Here is a 22,822-nt window from a genome sequence, read left to right as displayed (position 1 = left end):
CCCCTGGGGAGGCGGCAAGGTGGGCTGAGGGCAGGAGTCCTCTGCAGCCACCTTAGCCGGTGACCCCCAACCCCTGTCCCCAAAGCTCTCAGCAGGTCCTTCGAAAGTTTTCCCGGGCAAGACCCAGTGCCTTGTCTGGTTTGGTCTGGCAGAGGCAGCGGCAGCAGGAGTCCTGACCCCTCACCCTACAGGTGGAAAGAGGCCCAGGGGCTGGAAGGGACTTCCTTGGGTCACCCAGCAATTGCCCAGGTCCCTTCCTTTTTTCCTCAGCAGGGCTGGGCTCAGGGGCACCCTGGGGACAGAGGGGCTGCAGGGGTCTGACCGCCCGGGGGAGGCTCTTACCTGGGTGCCTGGCTGGCCCTTGAGGCACAAGGAGGAAGTAGGGTCCCCCGGGCCCAGCACCTTTTGAGCCGTTGGCCCAACCCCTGGCAGCGGTTAATGATTATCCTGCCGCCTGTCAATACCGATCACAAGTGCGGTTCGAAGGGCATGAAACCCTGGACTGTGCTCGCGGGCAGGGTGGGGCGGCCCCAGGAAGCACCAGGCTGGGCCCCTCCACCTCTCCCGGGGGATCGGACCCTGGCCCTCAAAGCCCATCTCCCTCCCTCCCCGCACAGCCTCTGTGGCACATGACCGTGGGCAGGGAGGACCCTGGGGGTCAGAACAAAACTGCCCTGCTCACTCTGTGCCCAGATCCCCCTCACTGAGGAGGGGCTGCCAGGGGCACAAAGGGGAGCTTTGCTGGCCTGAGAGGTCTGCAGATGAGCCCAGCAAGGAGCGGCTTCTCTGTCTCTGGCTCTTAGCTTGGGCATCAGTTTCCCCATTGGGGAGCGTGCATGTGATCGGAGCAGCCCTTTCTGCCTAGTTCACAGGAGACAACGTAGGGACTGTTGCTGGTGGGGGCAGAGCAAAGGTAGCAGTTTTCTGATCCCATATAAGTTTCCGTGCAAACATCACCCTCAGGACCCCTACCAGCCACAGGGCTACCCCCAGGGCCCCTCCCCTTCCAGTGGCCTGGAGCTGGGACCCCAGGGCAGAGTTTCCAGTCACCTGAAAAGCCTCTGCTAAGGATGGCAGGGGTAGCCTCTAGGAATGGTGTCGTCTGACCCTCCTGGTCCCTGGGTCAGCCGGGCAGGGATTACCAGGAAGGATCTGAGGCTCGGAGACCAATGGCTCGGCCTCAGGTCTCAAGGTCAGGGTCTGAGCCTCCCTCGAGGACTCCAAAGCCCTACCCTTTTGCTCTGGTCCAGCGTCCTCCCACCCGTCCCCCCACACCTGGCCTCAGGTAGGGTGGGCACCTCGGCCCTTTCAGGGACAGAGCCAAGAAACCAGGTCTGGGTGAGGTGGGCTCCTGGGACCACTTCTCCCTTCTCCACTCAGCTCCTGTCACATCAGAAGTGGGGCCAGGGTGGCTGTCCCCTGGGAGAGTGGCAAGGAGCCTGGTGCAGCAGCAGGGCAGCCAGGGGAAGGAACAGAGGGGTGGCCAGGTGGCTGGTTAGAGGCCAGGGGTGGCGGGAGAGCGTGTGGCAACCTCTGGTGGCAACACGGGAGGTGCTGGGTGCAGAGGTGGGGACAGGGGGCGGTGGAGGTCAAGGCTGAGGCCGGGGCAGGGCAGGGACAGAGGAAGAGGGGGCGGGCGGTGGGCACAGTTTATTCCACTTCATGCAGACACTGACCCACACACGCAAGGAGCTTAAAAATACACTGAACCGCACGGGGTCCGTCTCCCAACCTCCCCCCCAAGACGCAGGAAGACACTTGGCTGATGGGTCAGGGTCCGAGGGTCCGAGAGCCTCCATCCTGGAACAAGGCAGCAGTGTGGGCCCAGGTGGTGCGGGGGGCAGTGTCCTTTCTCCCCAGAGGAAAAGTGCAGAGACAGGGCCGAGGCCCCAGGCAGGGAGGCTCCACTCTCACAGCCACTGGCAGCGGGTGGGCCAGGCAGGGTCCTTCCCGCTCCGTCCTCTGAAGGCCGGCCCCGGCCGGCTATGGGCCTCAGCCCTTGGAGGTGTGGGAACTGAGGTGCCGCCGGGCTGGCCGGGCGTGGTGGGCAGCAGCGCCCTTGGGTCCTTTGCCCGGCGCTCAGTCCCGGGCCTCGTCCAAACGCCACTTCAGAGTGTGGTCCTTGTGCGCGTCGGGGAGGATCTGGTTGCGCATCCCTCCAAGCAGGTTGGACGTGGCCTCCGTGGCCAGGATGAGGGGCTTCACCACGGTTGGGGGCAGCTGGCGGATCACGCCCCCCACCGCGCCTGTCAGCCCCTTCTGCTCGTGGCCCCGAGAGGCCACCTCGCAGATGGTCTGAGCCGTGTCCAGGATGCCCTGCGGAGGGCGGAGGTCAGCGCGGGGTCGGGGTCAGGGGAGGGCAGGAGGAGGACGTGGGACAGGCAGGGCGGGCCTCCTCACCTCGCGAACCGTGTCGTAGGCCTTGGCCACGCCCTCCCGCAGGTCGGCCGGCTGCTGGCCCTTACGCAGCCTCCGCACGGAGCGCTTGTCCTGCAGGGAGCGGGAGATGGGCGCCGCCGGGGACAGGATGTCATACACCGTCTCCGCTGTGGCCTGGGGGAGCACGGGGGCCACCGGGTGAGGAGAGGGGCCCCGGGCAGACAGGGACGGCCCCTCGGCCCCAGCCCCGAGCCCCCCTGCCCCTGCCCCGCCCACAGCCACACTTCACTGTGCGGCTGCTCCTGCCCAGGCACCCCCCACCCAGGTCGGGGGCTGCGTGCCTCCTGAGGGACCTGGGTGCCCCAGATGCAGCTTGAGCTGCTCGCAGTGCCCATCCTGCTCCTTGCCGGCTCCAGGGGACAGCCCTGGCAGAGACCTGGCTCCCGTCCCGCCCTCCCCTGCAGATCACAGAGCCGTCTCCAGGTGTGACCCTTCTGTCCACTGGCTCCTCTGCCCTCAGCATCACCCCTTCCCACCCAATTTCCTCACCTGGCTGTGCCACAGGCCAGCTTAGTGTTCCCAGGGGCGTCAGCTGCCTGCTTATCCCTCCGGCTTCTCTAGCGACCTTGCCTGGGCCCCACCCCCCACCCCCATGCTGTGCACCTGCAAGCTCACACCCCCTCCCCAGGACTAAACACTTGCCGGGCCAGCCCCCTCCACTCCTGACTCAGGGCAACTCCAGCAGCTCCCGACAATTCCCTGCTTTGCGCCTGGGCCAGTCTGGGAGCCTCGGTTTCTTTGTCGGTAAACAGAGCCACCCCTCTTCCCTTCCCTTCAAGACACGGCCGTGAGCACAGACCTACTGGGCTTTAGCCCGCAGGGCACTCGCCCTCCCACACTGGAGCTCCTGTGGTTCTCAGGGGTTCCAGCTGTGGGCCGCACCCTGGTCACCCGGCCTCTCAGTGACCTGGCTCGTTACATACCACATACCCAGCTTGCCCACCTTCAGTAGAGCTGTGGGGATGGAACTGGGCAGCATGGAGCAGAGCCTCCGGCCCCACAGGGCCCGGACACGAGGTACCTACTTACCTGGATAGCTTGCACCAGCCGGTTGCTGAGTTCTAAGGCGGCTGAGGCTGTGGACGAGCCGAAGGAGGCAGCCCCCCGCTGCAGCCCCCTCATGAGGCGCCCGTCCTTCCTGTACTGCTCGATGGGCAGCCACAGCAGGTCCCGGAATCCTTGGACTAGGGGTATGGGGTTGTCAGAGATGCCCAAGGCTGCCCCCACCTACCCTGCTGTGGAACCTCTTCCACTTATTATTACCCAACAGCAGCTTCTAGGCTGCCCAAGAGTATGGCAGTTTCAAGCACCCCCAAAGTCAGATACTCACAGAGCTGGACCACAGAGTGCATGGGGCCCACGCCCCCCAGCAAGCCAGGCAGCTGGTTCTTACGGATGTCCTGCAGCCACTCATTGAGAGCATAGCCCAGCACCTTGTCCACACCCAGGAGCCTAGGAAGGGGAGAGGAAGAGGGTGGGGTGGGGCAGAGCCATGCCGAGGGGGTCACAGGGCCAGGAGGACCCAAAGCACCCCAACGTTCCCCATGCCCCCACCCAGCCCTGTGGAGGAATGACTGTGCCCATTTTACAGAGGACAAACTGAGGTCCCAGAGGGGTGACGTCTTGGCCTAGGCCACTGTCAGGAACAGAGAAAGGCCCTGAGAGAGGCCTGGAGGCTCACCCGTGCCGGCAACAGAGCCGCTTTAGCTTCAGCTCCGAGCAGTTGAGCTGGGCCAGGCCTATGAGGAGCCCTGCGAAAGTGCCCTGGGGAGGGAGGAAGGCTTGGAGTGTCTGTGATGGGGCCCAGGGACCCCCGACAGGTGCCACTGGAGGCTGACTCGGCAGCTGATGGTGGCTGGACACAACCCCTGGCCCCTGGTTCCCAAAGCCCAGGCCGCTCCTGGGCAGAACGGGGCTTGACGGTGCCACCTACCACCTGGTCCATGGTGACGTGCTTGCCGTGGTAATCCAGCCAGATGGGCACCTCCGACGTGAAGCGGAACTCCCTGGGTGGGGAGTGGGGAAGGGGTCCTTGGGTCACTGGCCTGGCTCCCTGCAGCCTGGCCTGGTGCCCCCAGCCCAGAGCCCTACCTGAAGTAGATGGGCTGCTGCTCCGAGGAGGCACCGTGTCTACTGCCTGCGGCCTCCTGGGCGCCGATGCTCTCCATACCCTCGGGCTGCCCTTCCTGGGCACTGCTGGGCTGGACTGGGGTCTCGGGGTGAGCTGGAGGAGAGATGGGGTGCACAGAGACCAAGGCTGGGCCCAGGGCTGGCTGTGAGGCAGGAAGCCCGGACCCTCCACTCCCTGCCCACCCCTCACCTGAGGGCTCAGCCTCCGCCGGGACCATGGGGTTGATGTTGGCAGCCAGGCTGGTGAAGAAGTCCCTGAGGAAGAGCAGGGCATCCTGCCGGGGCAGGAGCACGTCAGGTCAGAGGCCCCCAGGCGGCGGGATACCCTCGGGCTCTGCCCTCAATCGGCCCGCTCACCTGATCCACGTTGAGCCGCAGAGGCAGCAGCGAGACGCGGAGACAGCACTCAGGTCCACCCAGGTTGGTCACGGGGGCCACGTGCAGCGCTTTGATCTTGAGCTGAAGGCAGAGGATGAGTCCTGTCCATGTTGTCCCCTCGGCCAAGCCTGCCCGAGCACCCCCCACATCCTCCAGGCTCACACACACCCCGGGGGTGCCCTGCCTGGGGGGGGCCCACGGGGGTGGCCTGTACCATGTTGGAGTGGGTGCGCCGCGGCATCCGCTCGCTTGTGTGTAGGTACAGGAATTTGTTGATCTGGGAGGAGGCCAGCCGGTCTCGGACCTCGAGCTCCTGTACGACGAACACCTGGCGGGACAGCGGCTGCTCTTCCAGCTCCTTGCCAGGGGTGACAGGGCCGGGCTCCGCTGGGTACGCCTCATGCTGGAAGCTTACCTGCAGAGTGGATGGAGGCCTGAGGCTGGGGAGGCGGGGCTGGAGAGGGAGGGGGTTCACCCAGGCTCCCCGCCTCCAGCCCCACATCAGTCCCCGCTGTGGCTGCCCCCTGGACACCAATGCAGGGAGCTCCTGACACCCCCCCCCGCCCCCCGACAACACCACCCCAATCCATCTGCCCTGCTCTCAGCCTTCCCAGAGCCTCAGTGGCACCCGTGCCCTATCACCCCAAGTGCAAACCTTGGTTCTGGTCTTGCCCTCTAATCCCCCCATCACCAGGTCTGTCAGTTTTGTTTCCTCAAAACATGCCCCCTAATCCCTCTGTACTTCTGTCACCTTCATGCTGCACCTGGTCTTGGGGCTGCTATCACTCATCCGGAGGGAGCTTTGCTACCTCATTTTTTTTTGGCCACACCCATGCCACATGGAAGTTCCTGGGCCAAGGATCGAACCTGTGCTACAGCTGTGGCATCGCCGGATTCTTTACCTGCTGTGCCAAAAAGGAACTTCCATTTCTTTTTTTTTTTTTTTTTTTTTTTTTTCTTTTTGGCTGACCTGCAGCATATGGAGTTCCCAGGCCAGGGATCAGATCTGAGTTACAGCTGCAACCTATGTTGCAGCTGCGGCAATGCTGGGTCCTTAACCCACTGTGTCCAGGAGCTGCAGACACCACAGTGGGAACTCCCAGAGTTCTCCTTTGCCTGCCCACCTCCCGCCCTACAAACTCTTCCCTATGGCCTGGCAGGACCTCACTTCCTCCAAAGCCTGCCTGCTGCCCTTGCTCCTGGTGTGCAGGGCGCTGGCCTCTTTTCTGCCCTTGACGGGGCAGAGCCTCCCTCACCAGCCCTGGCCTCCTCTCCCTGTCACCCCTCGCTGGCACCAGCTCCTAGGCTGCGTCGCATCGGGTCTCTGTGGAGCCCTGGCCACCACTGGCCTCACCTCCTCCTGCTCTCTTCCCTGCCAGCTGCAGCCTTGCTGGCCTCCCTGACTGCAGCCCTCACCCGTTGCCCTCTGCCCCGCACCTCTTCCGGGCTCACTTCCTCGCTTCATTGTGCCAAATGGCCCATTTACATGGGGACTTTCCTGCCCTCCCGGTGCCCTCTGCTGGCCCGCTTTCCCTGGGCATCATGTCATCATGTTTGACTCTATTCACCTCTAGTCTTTTTTTTCCCTTATGTCTTTTTAGGGCCACACCCACAGCCTATGGAGGTTCCCAGACTAGGAGTTGAATCAGAGCTGCAGCTGGCTGGCCTATGTCACAGCCACAGCAACTTGGGATCCGAGCTGAGTCTGCAGCCTACACCACAGCTCATGGCAACGCTGGATCCTTAACCGACTGAGCCGAGGCCAGGGATCCAACCAGCATCCTCATAGAAGCTAGTAGGGTTCGTTAACCACTGAGCCAGGATGGGAACTCCTATATATCTCTAGTCTTATTGGGCTCCCTCCTCCACAAGAGACAGGAAGGCAGGGTTTGTGTCTGCTTAGCTCAGCGCTACATCCAGCATCTAAAACAGCACGGCAGCAGCTTCATGGTCACGTGGCTTAGTGCATGACCAGGGGCCCTCGGGAAGACGCCACGGAGTGAAGTGCTAGCCGAGCAGCAGAGATGGGTCCTGACCCTGACCCCTTCCGCACCCTGAGGCCCCCGCTCACCTTGCTGAGCTGGATCTCCATGAGGACATGGTGCTGCCTCCCACTGCCCCCCTGCGCACGCCAGGAGTTCTGGGGCCGGTTGGGGCCGGAGGAGCGGGAAGGGGAGCCCCTGGGGCCTGCAAGGCCAGCTCTTGCCCTGGGAAGAGGAACAAGGGTCACGCTGACTCAGGGGAACTCCTTCCCCCTGTTCCCTTTTTTTTCTCCTGTTTCATTTTTGGCCACCCTGTGGCATATGGAGTTCCCAGGCCAGGGATCAGATCTGAGCCATGGTCGTGACCTAAGCTGCAGCTGCAGCAATGCCGGATCCTTAACCCACTGTGCCAGGCTGGGGAGCGACCCCGATCCCGTTGTGCCACAGTGGGAGCTCCCCCTTGTTCCCGCTCAACTTTCAGTCTGGGGCAGGAGACCCTCTCCTGGGAGGTGGGCGGGGCAAAGAAAGAAAAAGAGTTGAGGCCAGCAAGGTGAGGATCTGGCTCAAGGCCACCGGCTGCTGAGGGTCAGAGCTGGACCCCAGCCCAGTGCCCTGGTGCTGCAGCTGCCACCTGCACCCTCTCCTCACCTGTGTCCGGGGTGGGGCCCAAAGTCTCGGCCCCCATAGAGGTGCCAGACGAGGGACACCTCCCGCAGCACCACACGACTGCTGGGCACCGGGAAGTGGGCGGGGGCCCGCAGCAGGTCCGTGCTGCCCAGCGGCTGTGAGAAGTGCCCATCCTGCACAACGATGGGGCCTGGATGCAGCTGCGTCACCACGGGCTCCCCATCTGGGGGCTGCAGGGAGAAGGCCAAGGAGCATATGGCACAGATGCTCTCCCAGGTCCAGGCTGCCTGCTTCTCCCCCCGCCTCACATCTCCCTCCCCCTTTTCACAAAAGATGGCCCTCACGGGCCACTGTCCTGAGTGCCCTGAGTGACCCCTCGTTCCTGCCAGCCGTGTTTCCCTGGAACTAGGTCTTGCTGGCATGTGACAGTGAGTTCAGATATTCCCACTGGCACTTGGGGGCCATGAGGTCACACCCTAGCAGCCAAATGGTTCTGCTCACCCTCCTGCCCTCTGCCCTGTCCCCTCTCTCCCTTTCTTTCTTTGGTCTTTTTACAGCCGCACCCGCGGCATATGGAGGTTCCCAGGCTAGGGGTCAAATCGGAGCTATAGCTGCTGGTCTACGCCACAGCCACAGCAACGTGGGAGCAAAGCCGCGTCTGTAACCTACAGCACAGCTTACGCAACGCTGGATCCTTAACCCACCGAGTGAGGCCAGGGATCAAACCCCCATCTTCATGGACACTAGTCGGGTTCATTACCACTAAGCCATTATGGGAACTCCTCTCCCTCCCTACTCTGGAATGTTCTGGCCCCTTCTCTTTTCCTCTAGAAATCTGTTCAAAGGCCAGAGTGAGAGCTGCCTCCCCAGGGAGACCCTCCAGGCTCACCCATGGACCCAACCCCACTTCTACCCCTCGCACAGTGGGAGCTCTAGAAGGGTCCAGAACTAGGCCACCCTCCCTGGCCCCGGCCGCCTGCCCACTACATACCAGGATGCCCAGACCAGGAGCATCAAGGATGCAAAACTCATCACTATCCAGAGTGTCTCCATCCCCCTCCTCTTCCTTTTCATCTTCTTTGGCCTCCGAGCTGGACCTCAAGCTGCTGGTGGGGGCCCCAACAGGGGCCGAGGGGGGCTGGGCCCCACTCCGTTCACCTGGGAACAGGTAGACTGACACTGGTGAAGCCTGAAAGAAGGTGCTACCTGTGCGGGGAGAAAGAGAGGCTGGTTTGGGGGATGCCCAGTGGGGGTGCCTGACTGTCCGCCGGCCCCACGGCACCCTACACCACCTGAAGCCTGGGCCAGCTCCCGCAGGCTGCGCTCGGTGTCCAGGAGGGCGTCAGCCAGGTCCCGCTGGTTGATGAGGGCTGCCTCCACTGGGGGGCAGGAGGGCAGGGAGGCTGGGCTCTCGGAGAGCTGAGCAGGGCAGGGAAGGAGTGGTGGATGAGTGTCAGGAGGGAGGGGCGGGCCCCAGGGCTCCCCCGTCACCAGGTCCCTGGCGGCCACGGCAGGAGAGGGGCCAGCAGAGCTCTGGGAGCTTGTCCCACCAGGCCTCACCTGGACCTTCTGGCCGGCGATCTCCGTGGGGCTGGGGGGCCGGGGCGGGGGGTGCAGGTCACCCCCACTCATTACGTACTGGAGCAGGTTGACCAGCAGAGCGCAGGAGTCGGCACAGCTGTGCAGGTGCATCACGTTGTTGGAGCAGCGCAGCTCGAACAGTGGCTGGCTCTGCAGGGCACGGGCGTCAGCCCAGGCCCTATGCCCGCCATACCTGGATGGGGCTGGTGGCCCAGCCCAACGGCCCACTGGCTGCTTGAGCAAACTGAGCCCAGGGAGTAACAGGGGCTTTGCCCAGGGCCGCCTGAGGAAGCAGCAGTGCACTTCCTGTGAAGGGCTTTGCATGCCCAGCCTCCTGAGTCCCTCGCCTCAGCCCAGGGAGGCACGGCCCAGCATTTCCCTTTTACAGAGGAGGAAACTGGGCATCCACAAAGGCTGTCTGCTTCTTTTTTTTGGCCATACCTGCGGCATGTGGAAGTTCCCAGGCCAGGGATCAAACCCACACCGCCGCCGTGGCCTGTGTCACAAGGGAACTTCCAGCTCTGCTTTCTCTTGGCTACAGCTGCCCTCTGCTGGCAGGGTTCATGCTGGGGGATGGCCACGGAGGGCCTGGCCTTTCCCAGGAGGGCTGATGACCAGAGCCCAGCATGGGCAGGGCCGTCAGTGACTGTGACCTGAGCCTAGGCCGAGGGGGCAGAAGCTAAGAGAGGGTGACCCCTGAAGGCTCCCTTGCCCCCAGACCCGCTCGGCCTGGAGGACCTGGGGCGACAGCCACACTCACCAGTTTGTCCTCGGCACTCCCCTTCCAGGTTTTGATCACGAGCTCCAGAAGGTCCACGTCCAGGACACAGACGTAATCTGAGGCAGAAGGCAGAAGCCCCTGCTGCCTCACCCTCCCCGGCCCCTGCCCCAGGGGGAGAATCTGGGTTTATCTGGGTGTGTGCACACAGGTATGGGCGCTGAGACCCTGGCCAGCAGCCGGACGAGGACTGTGGCTGCTCTGGGGACCAGGGGACACTGTCCCTCAGAGGGGAGGGAGTCCAGCCCCGGCCCTGCCCACCTCGGCGCAGATCCGGGGCCTCCAGCTCACACTTGTCAGACAGGTACAAGGCGGAGTCGTCAAGGATGAACCTGGTGGGGAGAAGGGCTGAGAAGGGCCCGGGAGCTGCTGCAGGTGGCAGCTCCTTAGGGGCTGCTGGGGGTGGGGCTCCCAGAGGTGGGCAGAGGGGGCTCCCACAGGAAACTGGCACCAGGCCTTCTCTGGCCTTGGTGTCTTGTCTGTACTGTGTGGTGACTGGCAGCAGGCACTTGGGAAACCACGCCTCTCTTAAAGGAGGCAGCACTTAGCTTTCGCCAAATACTTCCAGCTCCTCCACTTCACCTGGGCCTCAGAGTGGCCCCGGAAGATGTCCTGTCCCCCCATAGCCAGCACTGTTCTTTTTTTTTTTTTTCTTTCAATTCTTGTGACCTTTGGTACTTTTTTTTTGTTTGTTTTTTAGGGCTGCACCTGCGGCATTTGGAGGTTCCCAGGCTAGGAGTCAAATTGGAGTTTCAGCTGCCAGCCTACATCACAGCCACAGCAATGTGGGATCCAAAGCACGTCTGCAACCATAGCTCATGGCAACACTGGATCCTTAACCCACTGAGCGAGGCCAGGGATCGAACCTGTGTCCTCAGGGACGCTAGTCATATTCGTTTCCGCTGAGCCACGATGGGAACTCCCTCCCCATATTTCTTAATGTTCTTCAATCTGACTTTAATGGCTGGGTGGGCCATGTTTACTGACAGGAAATCTGGGGGCCCTTAAATTGTTTACAAAGTTGTGACAATTTTATTTACTTATTTTTCCTCTCCGGGGCCACACCCGCAGCATATGGAGGTTCCCAGGCCAGGTGTCCAATTGGAGCTGCAGCTGCCAGGCTACACCACAGCCACAGCAATGCCAGATCCAAGCTGCATCCTCAACCTACACCATGGCTCGTGGCAATGCCAGATCCTAACCCGCTGAGTAGGACCAGGATTAAACCCCCATCACCACAGATACCAGTTGGGTCCATTAACACTGAGCCACAACGAGAACTCCAATTTTGACTGTTTTAAATTATACTATGGAGGCTTACATTCCACCTTTCTTACCCTTATATCCTTTTTTTGGGGGGGGGCTGCACTCGCGGCATATGGAGGTTCCCAGGCTGGGGGTGGAATTGGAGCTGTAGCCACCAGCCTACGCTGGAGCCCCAGCAACACCAGATCCAAGCCGCGTCTGTGACCTACACCACAGCTCAGAGCAACGCCGGATCCTTAACCCACTGACCGAGGCCAGGGATCGAACCCACAACCTCATGGTTCCTAGTCGGATACGTTAACCACTGAGCCATGATGGGAACTCCTCCTTATATCCTTAAGATGATTTCCAGAAATAAAATGACCAGGTCACAGAGCTCAAGTGCTTTTAAGGCTCTGATGTGTGATTCAGAGGCTGACTGGCTCTAGGGAGGTGAAACCCCATCTGATTCCTCAGGGAGCATCATGGCAACGTAGGGAAAGGCTCAGAGGGGCCTGAGGATATACAGCAGGTGGGCAGGACCCTGGGGGAGTGGCAGTTGCTGTTGACTCTGGATGGGATGGACAGGGAGCTCGGGGGGTGGGGTGGGGTGGGGGAGCCGCATACCTGAGCAGGAAGGTGGAGGTGTCCATGACGATGTTGCTGGAGAGGGTGAAGGTCTCGGCAGTGACAAGGACACGTACAGGGAGGTAGAGGGGCCTGGAGGGGGTGTGTCACGCTTGGGCTGGGCACGGGCAGGCCCCTTCCACGTCAGAGCCTCCCGGTGCCCGGCCCCCGTGCCTGGGTACCTGTAGTCCACGGCACAGGAGAACAGGTGTACGTGCAGGACGGTGATGACCGTTGGAGGCAGGTAGCCCAGCACTGGGTCATCCAGGACATCCAAGAACTCCAGCAGCTTTGGGGGCCCAGGTGAGAGGGACAGGAGGATGAGGGGTGTCCTTGCTCTAACCTCCCCACCCCAGCGCAGCCACCCACTTGCTGCCACCCAGCTGTCCATCACACCCTTCGCCCGGGGGGCTCTGCTCCGAAGCCAAGCCTAGAGGAGTTCCCGTCGAGGCGCAGCGGAAACGAATCAACTAGGAACCATGAGGTTGCAGGTTCGATCCCTGGCCTCGCTCAGCAGGTTAAGGATCCGGCCTTACCATGAACAGTGGCATAGGTGGCAGACGTGGCTCAGATCTGGTGTTGCTGTGGCTGTGGCGTAGGCCGGCGGCTGTAGCTCTGATTAGACCCCTAGCCTGGGAACCTCCATATGCCGAGGGTGTGGACCTAAGAAGGAAAAAAAAAAAAAAAAGAAGCCAAGCCTAAGAGACCTGTTGCCCACACCCCCCTTGCTCACCTGGGAGTGCCAGCTCTGTTCTGGCAGGGCCATGAAGTGACGCAGGGTGGCTCTGTGTAGCCGGAGTGTCACCAGGAACTCCTGGGGGCAGGAGGGCACAGTCGGCAAGGCAGCAGCCCAGCCCTCCACGCACCAGGGAGGCGGCAGCCCTCACCAAACAGGTGGGCCAGAAGCAGATGCGGCTGTACCTTGATGTTCTTGTGCGGGTCCAGCTGGATGCGCACCGCCGTGGACAGCATGTGGGGGCCCCGGCCCTTGCGGCCTGAGGCTCCTTGCTCAGTCACCCCTTCCTCCGACGGGTAGATGGTTCGGGCCAGCTGGGCCGGAGGAGCAAAGGTGGGCGGCTCCAGGCGGCTGGGCAGCAGGTAGTCCTCCACGGCCGCTGGGGAGGCATCTGGTGAGCCCCCTGCCAAGCGGGCTGACCACCCACGCCGCCCAGGGCATACGTCCCTCCTGTCCACAGGCCCCAGAGACCCCATGGCGACTGGCCCCCAGCCCTCACACCTCGGTGGTAGAGGGTTGCCTTTTCGGCTTCCAGGCAGAAGTAGCCGAGTCCCGGCTGGCCTCGGTACTGGGAGACACTGAAGATCGTGCTGTGTTCCATGTCCAGCACCAGTTCCCCGTGTGTGGCCTCCAGCCGCCTCCCACACTCATCCTGCAGACGGAGCACGTGGCTGGGCCTCACCGGCTACACTCAGCCGCCCCCACACCGTCAGGGGTGAGGAGACCTCCTGGAGCCCTGGCCTGATGAGAACCAGCTCCAGCCTCCACCCACACTGCTACAAGTTTGGACCAGCACTTTCTCCCTTTTTTGGCCCCACTTGTGGCATGCAGTTCCCAGGCTGGGGATTGAACCTGCAGCACAGCAGTGACAACGCTAGATCCTTAAACGCTAAGCCACCGGGGAGCTCCAGCGCTTTCTCTTTTGCATCAGAGGGGCAGTGTCAGCGTCCCCACCTTATACGCTACCCAGCATCAGAGGGTGCCCAGCTGGACTCCGGCACCGGGGCTTGCACACAGCAGGTACTAATAAATGGCTGGCAGGGCGTGATGGGATGGGTGGGTCCGTGGGGGTGGGTGGGTGCTGCTGGCTAGACAGGCCACGCTCAGCCCCCGGTGGGGCCTGTTTCCCACATTCCCAGCTTGGAGCTACTCACACTGGCCTGGCTCTCGTGCCAGTGGGGGCTCTGGGGTCAAGGGCTCACCTCCTCCGGCTGCCCTCACCTTGGTCTCGCAGTGGGCCGTGATCCGACCCTTGAACACCGTCACCAGGGCGGAGAAGGTGCTCTGGGAGTGACGGCCCAGGGACTCGGGGGCCGGGGGCGGGGGGGCACCCGATGTCCCTGCTGAGAAGTGCTGCGTGTCCTCATCATCCGAGTCCGAGTCTGGGGTGAGATCAAGGAGCCCAGTGGGAAGGAGCCCCCGGGGGGCGGGCTGCCCTGGTCCCAGGGCCCCAGCAGGACACCCCTCCTACCCAGCTTGAAGGCAGACTTGCACATCTTGAAGTTGTCGTGCCAGAAGCCCGAGGCGCCCGGGAGGCCAGGAGGGTGGATGGCGGGGGAGGGAACAGGGGCGGGAAGCAGGTCCGCAGGCTCCCACATGAGCAGGTCATTGTTGATCCTGAGAAGGTGGTTGGACCCTGGCGGTGAGGGAGGCCCGGCCCGGCCCCTTGCCACCCCCTGCCCCGCCCACATCGCCACCTGTTGTAGAGGCTCTCGTAGACCTCCTTGCTGGGCAGGAAGACATGGGCGCTGGGCAGCACCACTTCCAGGCTGCAGCGGGACAGTGCCAGCGCTCGGTTCTGAAAGGCCTTCATCTCCTCAGGGTCTCCAGGAATCACCATCTGGACCGGGGAGTGGGGACGGGGAGAGGAGAAACGTCAGGGCCTGCTGCTGGCTTCAGAATCTGATGCAGATCGGAGTTCCCATTGTGGCACAGTGGTTAACGAATCCAACTAGGAACCATGAGGTTGCGGTTCGATCCCTGGCCTTGCTCAGTGGGTGAAGGATCCGGCGTTGCCCTGAGCTGTGGTGGAGGTCGCAGATGTGGCTCGGATCCCACATTGCTGTGGCTGGGGCTTATGCCAGTGGCTACAGCTCTGATTAGACCCCTAGCCTGGGAACCCCCATAGGCCGCAGGTGAAAAGGCAAAAAAAAAAAAAAAAAAAAAAAAAAAAAGAGACAAAGAATCTGATCCAGATCTGCTGCCCGACCTGTCATTCGTTCATTCATTCATTCGTTCACACAGACCCTCCGCTAACGGGATGGAGGACGGCGACGCGCTCATTCAGGTCGGCTCCTTTATTCGGGTCATTATCCCTGCTTTCCAGATGGGGAAGCGCATCTGCAGGTAACTCCCCGAGATGACACCATCACTCAGCGGATTCAGCGGATTCAAACCCAGGCTGTTTGGCTCAGAGGCCGGGCCCTTGATTGCCTCTCTCTCAACCCTCATCACCTTCAGAGAAGAGGATTCTGGGGCCCAAATGCCACTGCTGAAAAGTGGTTGATGGGAAGGGGTCGGGATCTCCCCCTCGAGGACCCACGCCCCCGGCCCTGCCCTCACCACCGCCCCCGCTCTGGGGCCCCAGGAGCTGCGGAGTTCCTGCCTCCCCACTGACCAGACGATGGGAGAAGGGAACGTCTCATTGGCGCAGGGGTCACAGTGTCTGGTGCTCCAGGGGATCCTGCCCCGCTGGCCCACAGCCACCAAGTGGCTCCCATTAGACTCAGAAGGTCCCAGGCCTCACCTCTTCCGTCTCATACATGGTCCTTTTGGAGGAGAAGGGTGAGGGCTCGGGCTCCCGAAGCTCGCACAGAGTCTCGGCCGACAGCTCCAGCTCTTCTCCCTTTTGCGGGGCCGTTTCCCACTGTGCACTGCTGATCTGGGGGTTCAGGGTCACCACTACCCTGGCAGGGCACAGGCCTGTCACTGGCCTGCAGGGTCCCCTAGCCCCTGGTCCCCAGTGGCCTCCCACCACCCTTAGTAATAGCAGAGCCCCCCTCTCCTGTCTGCTCCTTCCAGAGCCCCAACTTACTGGGGCAAGAAGTACTTGTGCCCAGGGCTCTTGGGATCCAGGGCTTTGGAGACCCGCAGGCAGGGGACAGGTGGCTTCTCACCATCTTCGTAGGTGACTGGAGGGGAGGGGGAGGGGCAGGGGGTCATTACCGCCACCTGTCCCCATTTTTTTCCCCCACACTAGGTGGGTCAGTGGGGCCTCAAGAGGTGAGCCTGGCGCCCCCCTCCCCATGACAGCTGTGTTTTATCGGTTACAGACCTGTGACCTCCCCCCCACACACCTGGGCGGCCCAGGGAGAAACAGTCTACACTGCCCGTTGCCTGGCAGAGCCCGGGGAGGGGCAACACTGCTACCTCACAGAGCTGATGAGGCCTGGGCCGGGGCCTGCCCCCACCGGGATCCAGCCCCTTCCTAACCCAAAGGCCACCCACCACTCCTAGAGGCCTGAGCCCCCTGCCCAAGGGGTCGCCCCCTGCCCAAGGGGTCGCCCCCTGGGCGGTTCTTACCATGTAGGTCGGAGCAGGTCAGTTCCAGGCGGGTGGGGGCTGGGGGACCAGGCCCACTGCTCAGCTCTGACCGGAACTGGGGCTCAATCAGCTCCAGCCGCAGCAGCTCGGTCCGCACGGCCCGGCCCGCCCAGGGGTCCCGCTCAGGCCGCAGGTCAGCAATGGGGAAGTGCAGCTGCAGTGTGGCCCGCGGTGCCAATAGGCGCACTACAGTCTGCTGCTCAGCAGCTGGCGGGGGCTCTGCCTGTGGGTGGGGGGGTGTCAGAGCTGCTGCCAGCACCCCGCACCCCCACCCCCCACCCCCACTGTGGTCAAGGGCCAGAGGGCCCATGCCCTGCTCTCCACCCCAGCTGGGCATCTCACCAGCAGGCCAGCAGGCGGCTTGGGAGGGGGTGTGGTGGCCAGACGCAGCAGGGCAGCAAGGCGGTCCAGGGCCCCCAGCTCCACATCTGCCTGGAAGTCAGCCAGGTCCAGGGCCAGTTCTGAGTGATAATGGCAGGCAGCTGGGCGCCGGGGCCGGCTCTGAGGGTGAGGGTGCTCAGGTCAGCGGGGGCTGGGGGGTGGGTGAGGGCAGGGTGGGCAGGGCTCCCCTTGAGCGAAAACAGAAAGAACACAGAGGCCTCCCGAGTTGCGGGGAGAAGAGCCTGGGTAAGGAGCCAGGAGGGCACGGATGGGGGCACCTTCACCAGCCTGCTTGAGGCAGGTGACCAGGCTTGTTTAATGAAAGCTACCCGACACTTACCACTCCCAGGCAGGGAGGTTGGCAGAGAATTGCCAAAATGAGCCAGGAGGGGGGAAACAGGGCTAAGAGAATGGTATGGGGGTGGCCCAGGTGTGTTTGAGGGTCCTGGTTTGAGCAGAGGTGAGGAGGGTGGAGGGCGGGAACAGGGAGGCCCCAGAGGGGGCCATTGGGGGGCACACCCCATGGGAAAGAGGCAAGGGCCGGGGAGGGGGGCGCAGTTACCTTGGACACCCGGCGCAGGGTCTGTGTGTGGCGCAGATGCGCGCAGGGCTGAGTGGAGGCCTGGGAGCCCAGGCTGCTGGGGAAGCTCAGGATCTGGGAGGGAAATGGGAGATGAAGGGGGGGCCAAGCCCCACATGCCCGCCCTCGCCTCCAGGCCCTGCCTCGCTTGCCCTGGCGCTCAGCCCTTACCTCTGCGTACTCGGGCTCCGAAGCGCCCCGGGGCCACAGACACTCCAGCACCTCCAGCTGCCCGAAGTGCACCTCCGTGCTGGTCACCCGCCGGCCCCTGCTGGTCCGGAGCTCCCAGGACAGCTGTACGGCGGCACCTGTTAGCCTACGGGGAGGAAGCTGGGCATTGGAAGGGGGCCTGGGGGCCCAAGGAGTCCCCTCCAGCTCAGGCCCCACCATGGGCTTGTACCGGACATGGCTACAGGGACAGGCCCTCTGGAAGCGCGGTCGGAGATGGGAGAAGTCATGGGAGCCAAAGGACCCATCCTTGGAGGCATCAAACTCAGCAAAAAAGTGGGTGGTGAGGTCAGCTGGTCCGGAAGATGGGGCGCACGTCTGAAGTAAGGTCAGGGTCACGCCCCCCAAAGTCATCTTCAGCAGCGAGTCGGGGCGCAGGGTGTTCGAAGGGGGTGCAGGGGCCGTCTTACCTGAGCGGACAAAGGCTTCAGGGCAGGCTCCCCAGAGCTCCCGGGCACCCCAAGCCACAAGGACTGGCGCTGGGCCTTCCTCCAGCCCGTCCTGCCCCTGGAGGACTCACCGGTTGGGGGGGCCTGGGCAGACGGCCGGCGAGACGCAGGGGTGCTGTGCACAGAGGAGCCCAGGTCCACGTCGGAGAGGGAGAGCTCGGACAGGGCCGAGGCCACACTGCTTGTGAGGCCCGTCATGGAGAAGAAGAGGTCTGTGGGCCAGAGGAGGGGGTCAGAGCCAGCCAGGCTTGTCCCCCTGACTCCTGCAGCCACTGCAGACACCCCACCAACAGCCAGGTCTGGCTCCACACCCACCAGTGCTCTCCAGGTTGACGAGGGGGTGCGAGAAAGGGTCTGGGCTGAGGGGCTCAGCTACAGTCCCTGCCTGCAGCTGCTGGTTCAGATCCTGCTCGATCAGCCACAGGTCTTCAGCACCTAGTGGGCGGCTCTTATTCAGCTTGTCAGCCAGGCCCTCGGGGTCTACAAAGGACACTTGTGTCAGTCTAGTCCGGATGGCCCCCTCGCAGCCACCCTGTCCCCCTGGCCCGCCTGGAGGCCTCACCTGCAAGACTCACGGCGCCGAGCAGTTCCTGGAGCTGCTGGAGCTGCTGCGGGGTCAGGAGCAGGTGCAGGGAGCCCAGCTGTCCAGACACCTCCAGCTGGGGGTGGAGAAAGCAACCGTGGAGCCCACACCAGCCACTGCCGCCACCCACCTGCCCTCACCCTGACAAGGTACAATGCTCGCTGCCAGGCTAAGCTCCGTCACCAACCGGCTGGCTGTGTGACCCTGGCTACAACCCGACCCCTCTGAGCCTGGGTTTCTCCAGTTGCCAGAAGGCAGTGATCTGCCCCACTCAGTGACCCCGCTCTGTGCCAGGGAAGATCAGCATTGCTGAGGAAGGCTCTGAGATGGGGCACCCTCCCCCCCCAGGGGTCTGAGGACCCACCTTGGGGCCTGGGAAGGCCTCATTCTGCTTCAGTTTCACCGTGAGCTCCAGGCACCCTGAGCAGCTGCCTATCTGCAAAGGAGGCTGTGCAGGTCCTTCCTGGGAGGCGAGAGGACACAGGAGGGCAGGGGACAAAAAGGGCCAGTCGTGACAAAACGGTCAGAGGGATGGAGGTGGAGCAGGGCAGGGTCAAGGGCCAGAGAGGACAGGGGTTAGAGGGAGAAAGCCACAGTGAGGACCAGGGTCGGCCCACCTGCGGGGGGAGCTCCTCGAAGTGCAGGCGGACCCCCGCCAGCTGCAGCAGCTTGTGGAGGAAGGCGGGGGGCTGGTGCACATCCACGGGCGGTGCCTGGCTCGGGTCTCGCACGGCCTCATCGCAGTACTCCAGTCTGGGGAGTGGAGGGCCAGCTCTTGCCCAGGCCTCCCTGGGCTGGTTTCCCGCTGCCCTCAGTGTCTGCCCCAGGGGCCTGGGGTTGGCAAAGTCCGGCCTGCAGGGCTGCCCCATCAGAGCCAGGCCCTCTTGGGCCTCCATGGCCAGTGCTTGCTCCACAGACCCTCAGCATGTCACCTGATCCTCAGGGCCCCGGCCACCCTGGGCCTGCACCACCTGGCCCCTGGACACCCACCCCAGGCTCACAACACAGCTCCGGTCACGCCGCGGCCCAGGCCCACCTGGACTTGCTCCGAAACTTTCCAGGAGCCCGGGCTGGGAGTGGGGTCAGGGGCAGAGCCATTCAGCAGCCACTCACCCCGCTCTCCCTCACACCAGCCTGGCCTGCTTGGCCGGCCCCCTACCTTTGCACATGGATTTCCACGGCCACGCCACGCTCCCCGTCACTGGGCGAGTGCTCCACCCTCACGACAGTATCTAAGAAGGTCACCTTGATCCTTCGCAGTACTGAGGGGTGGGAAGGGGTCTCAGGTTGGGCAGAGCAGCAAGGGGCAGACAGAGTTTCCCTGCCTGAGGCCCCTGCCCTATGGGCCGTGGAAGGGCCTGCTCACCTGTCTCGATGGTCTGGGCAAACATCTCCAGTCCTTCCAGGGGCTGTGGTGGCTCAGAGGGTTCGGGCAGCCCGTCCCGCAGGCACTCCTGAGCCAGCTGCATGCTTGTGGTCATGCACGAGGCCCAGCTCTGTGAGTCGGCAGCCCCCGGCCCTGCAGGCAGAAGAGGGTCTCAGGGCGGGCAGGCCCAGGCCACTCCTGGGTGCCCTGCTCCCCGGCCCTCACCCCCACCCCCTGCCCCAGCTTCGCCCTGCCCTCACCTGGGCCCTGGCGGGGCTGTAAGGTGAGCTGGAGCCCTGACACGTGCACAGTGCAGTGGTCAGTGAGCAGCGCGGCCCAGGGCACAGCCACCTCGATAGAGCCCACGAAGCCTTCCACCAGCTCCAGCGGTGACTCCATGGACTCCAGCACCTCATTCACCGACTGGGAGCAGGCAGGAGACAAAGCCAGCTCAGGGGAGCCCCAGAGCCAGCTGGCTCCCTGGCGCTGCTCTCTGCCTGGCTGGTCCTGCTTGGAGAACGCCCTTGCTACCTAGTACAAGGTACAGTCTTTGCACCATTGTTCCCTACACATGGAGAGTCCCATGTGCGCAGTCTCTCCAACCAGAAGAGGGGAGAGCTGAGGGATGAAGAAGGAGCCCCGCATGGGGACAGCACATGCAAAGGCCTTGCTGAGAGTGGCAGCACCCCCGATCATCCGGGTGAGATGGAGTTTAGGAGAGTGTCCAGGAGAGGCAGGCAGGGGTCTGACCTGAGTGGGAGCGGGCCCCCAGCTCCAGAGACACATGATGTCACGGTCCCTCTCTCTGAGGCGCAGCTCTGGTTTCTGATAGGGGAGATGTACCCCCACCAGTCTGGGAGCTCCCCGCAGGCAGGAGCCCACCTGCCTTCTCGGAGTGACTCCAGGCACTCTGTGTGGTGCCCCCCAGAGAGGGCCTCAGTAAACACTTGCTGGACCCATGAATTAGATACATGACAGAACCAGGAGACCCAAAGAGATCAAGTCCAAATTCCTCACTCAGAGAGCCACAGATGGGAACACTTCAGGGACTAGGCTTGTCACCCTGTATACTATGGGGACAGGGACTGAGACCCATGCCTCATTTCTCATCCTCTCCTGGGGTCCCAGGCACTCTGGGGACCTGCAGGCCAGGCAGCTGGGAGAAGGGCTGGCATCCTGGGAAAGCACCTTCAATCCACCTCGGCCCAAGCCCTCCCTGGAGGCCAAGAGGAAAGCAGCCTAGCTAGGAGCCAATTAAATCCCTAACCAGAGGGCAGGGTGGGTGGGAACACAGAAAGAGGCTGAGGTCAGAGGTCAGAAAAGGTCTCCTGCACCGGGATTCACAGGCAAGAAGTGCCACCAACTCCGGGCTCAGGAGTCTCTGCTCAGGAAGGCCGGCTTCTCCTGCCCAGACTGTATTAAGGCTGAGCACCCTGTCTGCTCCCCCAGAAGACTGAGAAGCCCCTGATTCCATGCCCACCCCTGTTACTTTGGACTGGGGGGCTGACCCAGTGCCAGACCCGGTCTGGTGCCTCTAAGCAACTTTGCAACTTCCCAGGTCAGCTGAACGGTGAGTCACAGCCCCCAGGCTCAGGCCTGACCCAGACTTTACTCCTCTCTGCTTCCCCAAAGTCGCTCTTCTCTGCCTGAGGCCAGGCCTCTCCACCTTTCTCCGAGGGCTTTCCTCTAGGTGGGGATGCCGGATGCCCAAGCCCCTCCCCAAACACCAACTTGGTCCATCCCACTCTCTCCAAAGCAGGAAGTAAGGCAGCGAGGCAGCCACACAAAGTGTTGATCAACACTGGTGCTGACGCGGTTGTTGACATACATATCCCGCGGTGAACCCCACCCCCTGGGCCCAGGGTCGTGGGGTTAGGAGGTCAGGGCACCTTTCCCACAGGTGCCCTCAGCAGGGTCCTGGACCTCTTCCAGACTCCCCTAACCAGCGATATGCCCAAACTCTGTCACTTCCCTGGCCTGGTCCCAACAGAGGCCCCCTGGTTTCTCTGATCCCTCCCCTCCCTTTCCTAAGCCCCATTGGCACCAAGTGCTCAACTCGGGCCTCAAACATGATATGCTTATTCTGTCACTTATCTCCAGATGAGTGACATCCCAATCCTCAGTCTCAGTTTCCCCTCCTGTGAAGCAGAGGCAGGAACCCCCTTCCCGTACAGCTTCTGGCTCTAGAGGCGATCAGCTGGGGTCCCTGTGACCCCTGGAAGGGGCTGGACGCCCAAGGCCTTTCCACCCCGGTGCCTGGTCCCCTAGTCCGATTCTTTCGCAAGGAGCCTCAGGTCGCTGCGCCCCCTCCTCCCCGTTCGGACCCTTCCAGGGCTCCGGCCTGAATCCTCACCCAGATTTCCAGGTGTATATCCCTCAGGGCAACGCTGCCCTTGTATAGATCGAGGCTGAGCTGGTCCAGGCTGAGGTGCTCCTGGAAGAAGTGACCCAAGTAGTGGTGCAGCAAGTAGCGGCAGACCCGCTCTTTCACACAGTTTGACCATGGCCACAGCCATCGTGACATCTCGGAGAGCGCCGGGCCCGGGCCGCCTCCGCTTGCCGCCCGCCAGCGTTCCCCGTCCGGTTGCGCTGTTCACTAGAGCCCCCGGCTCACCCCGCCGCTTCTCTTAGCGCCAGGCCGCACCCCCGGACGCCTGACCACGCCCCCCACGCTTATTGCCATTGGCCACTGGGAAGGGCGAGGCCTCCTGATTGGCCGCGGGGGCGGAGCCTTGAGGCGCGAAAAAGGGACTGGGCTCGCGGTACGATATAGGGCTCCCAATCTTGATTTACGCTTGCGTATAAATTCTGTGTGGGAGGACCTTTAACCTCTCTCCTAAGGGCTCTGGGAAGGCTGTTGTGGCTTGAGGTACCAGCCCCGCAAAGGAATGCGCATGTGCCGACTCGTCCAACTAGTACTTGAGGTAGTTGGGAAGGATTTAAAGGGACAGTGTCCCATCCAACTTCGCTGTGCGCTTTCCAGAAGAATAGTCAGTGCGAGAGCCCCAGCTCGCATCTTTAGAAAGATTAAGTGAATAAACACTTGCATTTTATAAAACGCCTTACCTTCCTTTATCTCATTCAACCTTCACAACGATCTTCTAAGATAGAGATCATTGTCACTATTTTACGGAAAAGAAAAACTGATTTAAACAGAAAGCATCATGAA

At 62.6% G+C, this 22,822-nt stretch overlaps 1 protein-coding gene across 3 annotated transcripts; it reads right to left on the bottom strand.

Moving 5' to 3' along the window:
* ATG2A (autophagy related 2A) lies at positions 1,633–22,428 on the bottom strand. 3 transcript variants are annotated; one of them, NM_001190278.1, is given in 43 exon segments: positions 1,900–2,316; positions 2,401–2,553; positions 3,469–3,623; positions 3,770–3,891; positions 4,121–4,203; positions 4,373–4,445; positions 4,531–4,663; positions 4,760–4,844; positions 4,927–5,028; positions 5,162–5,362; positions 7,019–7,154; positions 7,578–7,781; positions 7,784–7,786; positions 8,541–8,549; positions 8,552–8,762; positions 8,849–8,975; positions 9,123–9,287; positions 9,898–9,974; positions 10,177–10,247; positions 11,788–11,880; positions 11,970–12,076; positions 12,521–12,601; positions 12,709–12,902; positions 13,025–13,175; positions 13,745–13,905; positions 13,995–14,140; positions 14,221–14,363; positions 15,270–15,429; positions 15,558–15,654; positions 16,046–16,289; positions 16,409–16,567; positions 17,010–17,102; positions 17,199–17,343; positions 17,428–17,665; positions 17,776–17,916; positions 18,020–18,184; positions 18,267–18,363; positions 18,652–18,750; positions 18,905–19,040; positions 19,447–19,549; positions 19,654–19,806; positions 19,914–20,076; positions 22,007–22,216. In NM_001190278.1, coding segments are annotated over 43 exon segments (5,787 nt in total). In that variant the 5' UTR covers positions 22,178–22,216; the 3' UTR covers positions 1,900–2,079.

This window comes from Sus scrofa, chromosome 2, assembly GCF_000003025.6.
Source record: "Sus scrofa isolate TJ Tabasco breed Duroc chromosome 2, Sscrofa11.1, whole genome shotgun sequence".
Lineage (NCBI taxonomy): Eukaryota > Metazoa > Chordata > Mammalia > Artiodactyla > Suidae > Sus > Sus scrofa.
Note: the sequence above shows the minus strand (reverse complement) of the source record. Positions and strands in the feature narration are given on the sequence as shown.

What these genes read in the sequence shown, in the direction of transcription:
- ATG2A (XM_021077540.1), bottom strand. Translation starts at nt 22,177, where the DNA reads ATGTCACGATGGCTGTGGCCATGGTCAAACTGTGTGAAAGAGCGGGTC. An exon ending in AACAGAGCTGGCACTCCCAG is followed by an intron (nt 12,077 to 12,520) that starts GTGAGCAAGGGG and finishes GGGCCCCCAAAG; the next exon opens with CTGCTGGAGTTCTTGGATGT. An exon ending in CCTACGACACGGTTCGCGAG is followed by an intron (nt 2,317 to 2,400) that starts GTGAGGAGGCCC and finishes CGCCCTCCGCAG; the next exon opens with GGCATCCTGGACACGGCTCA.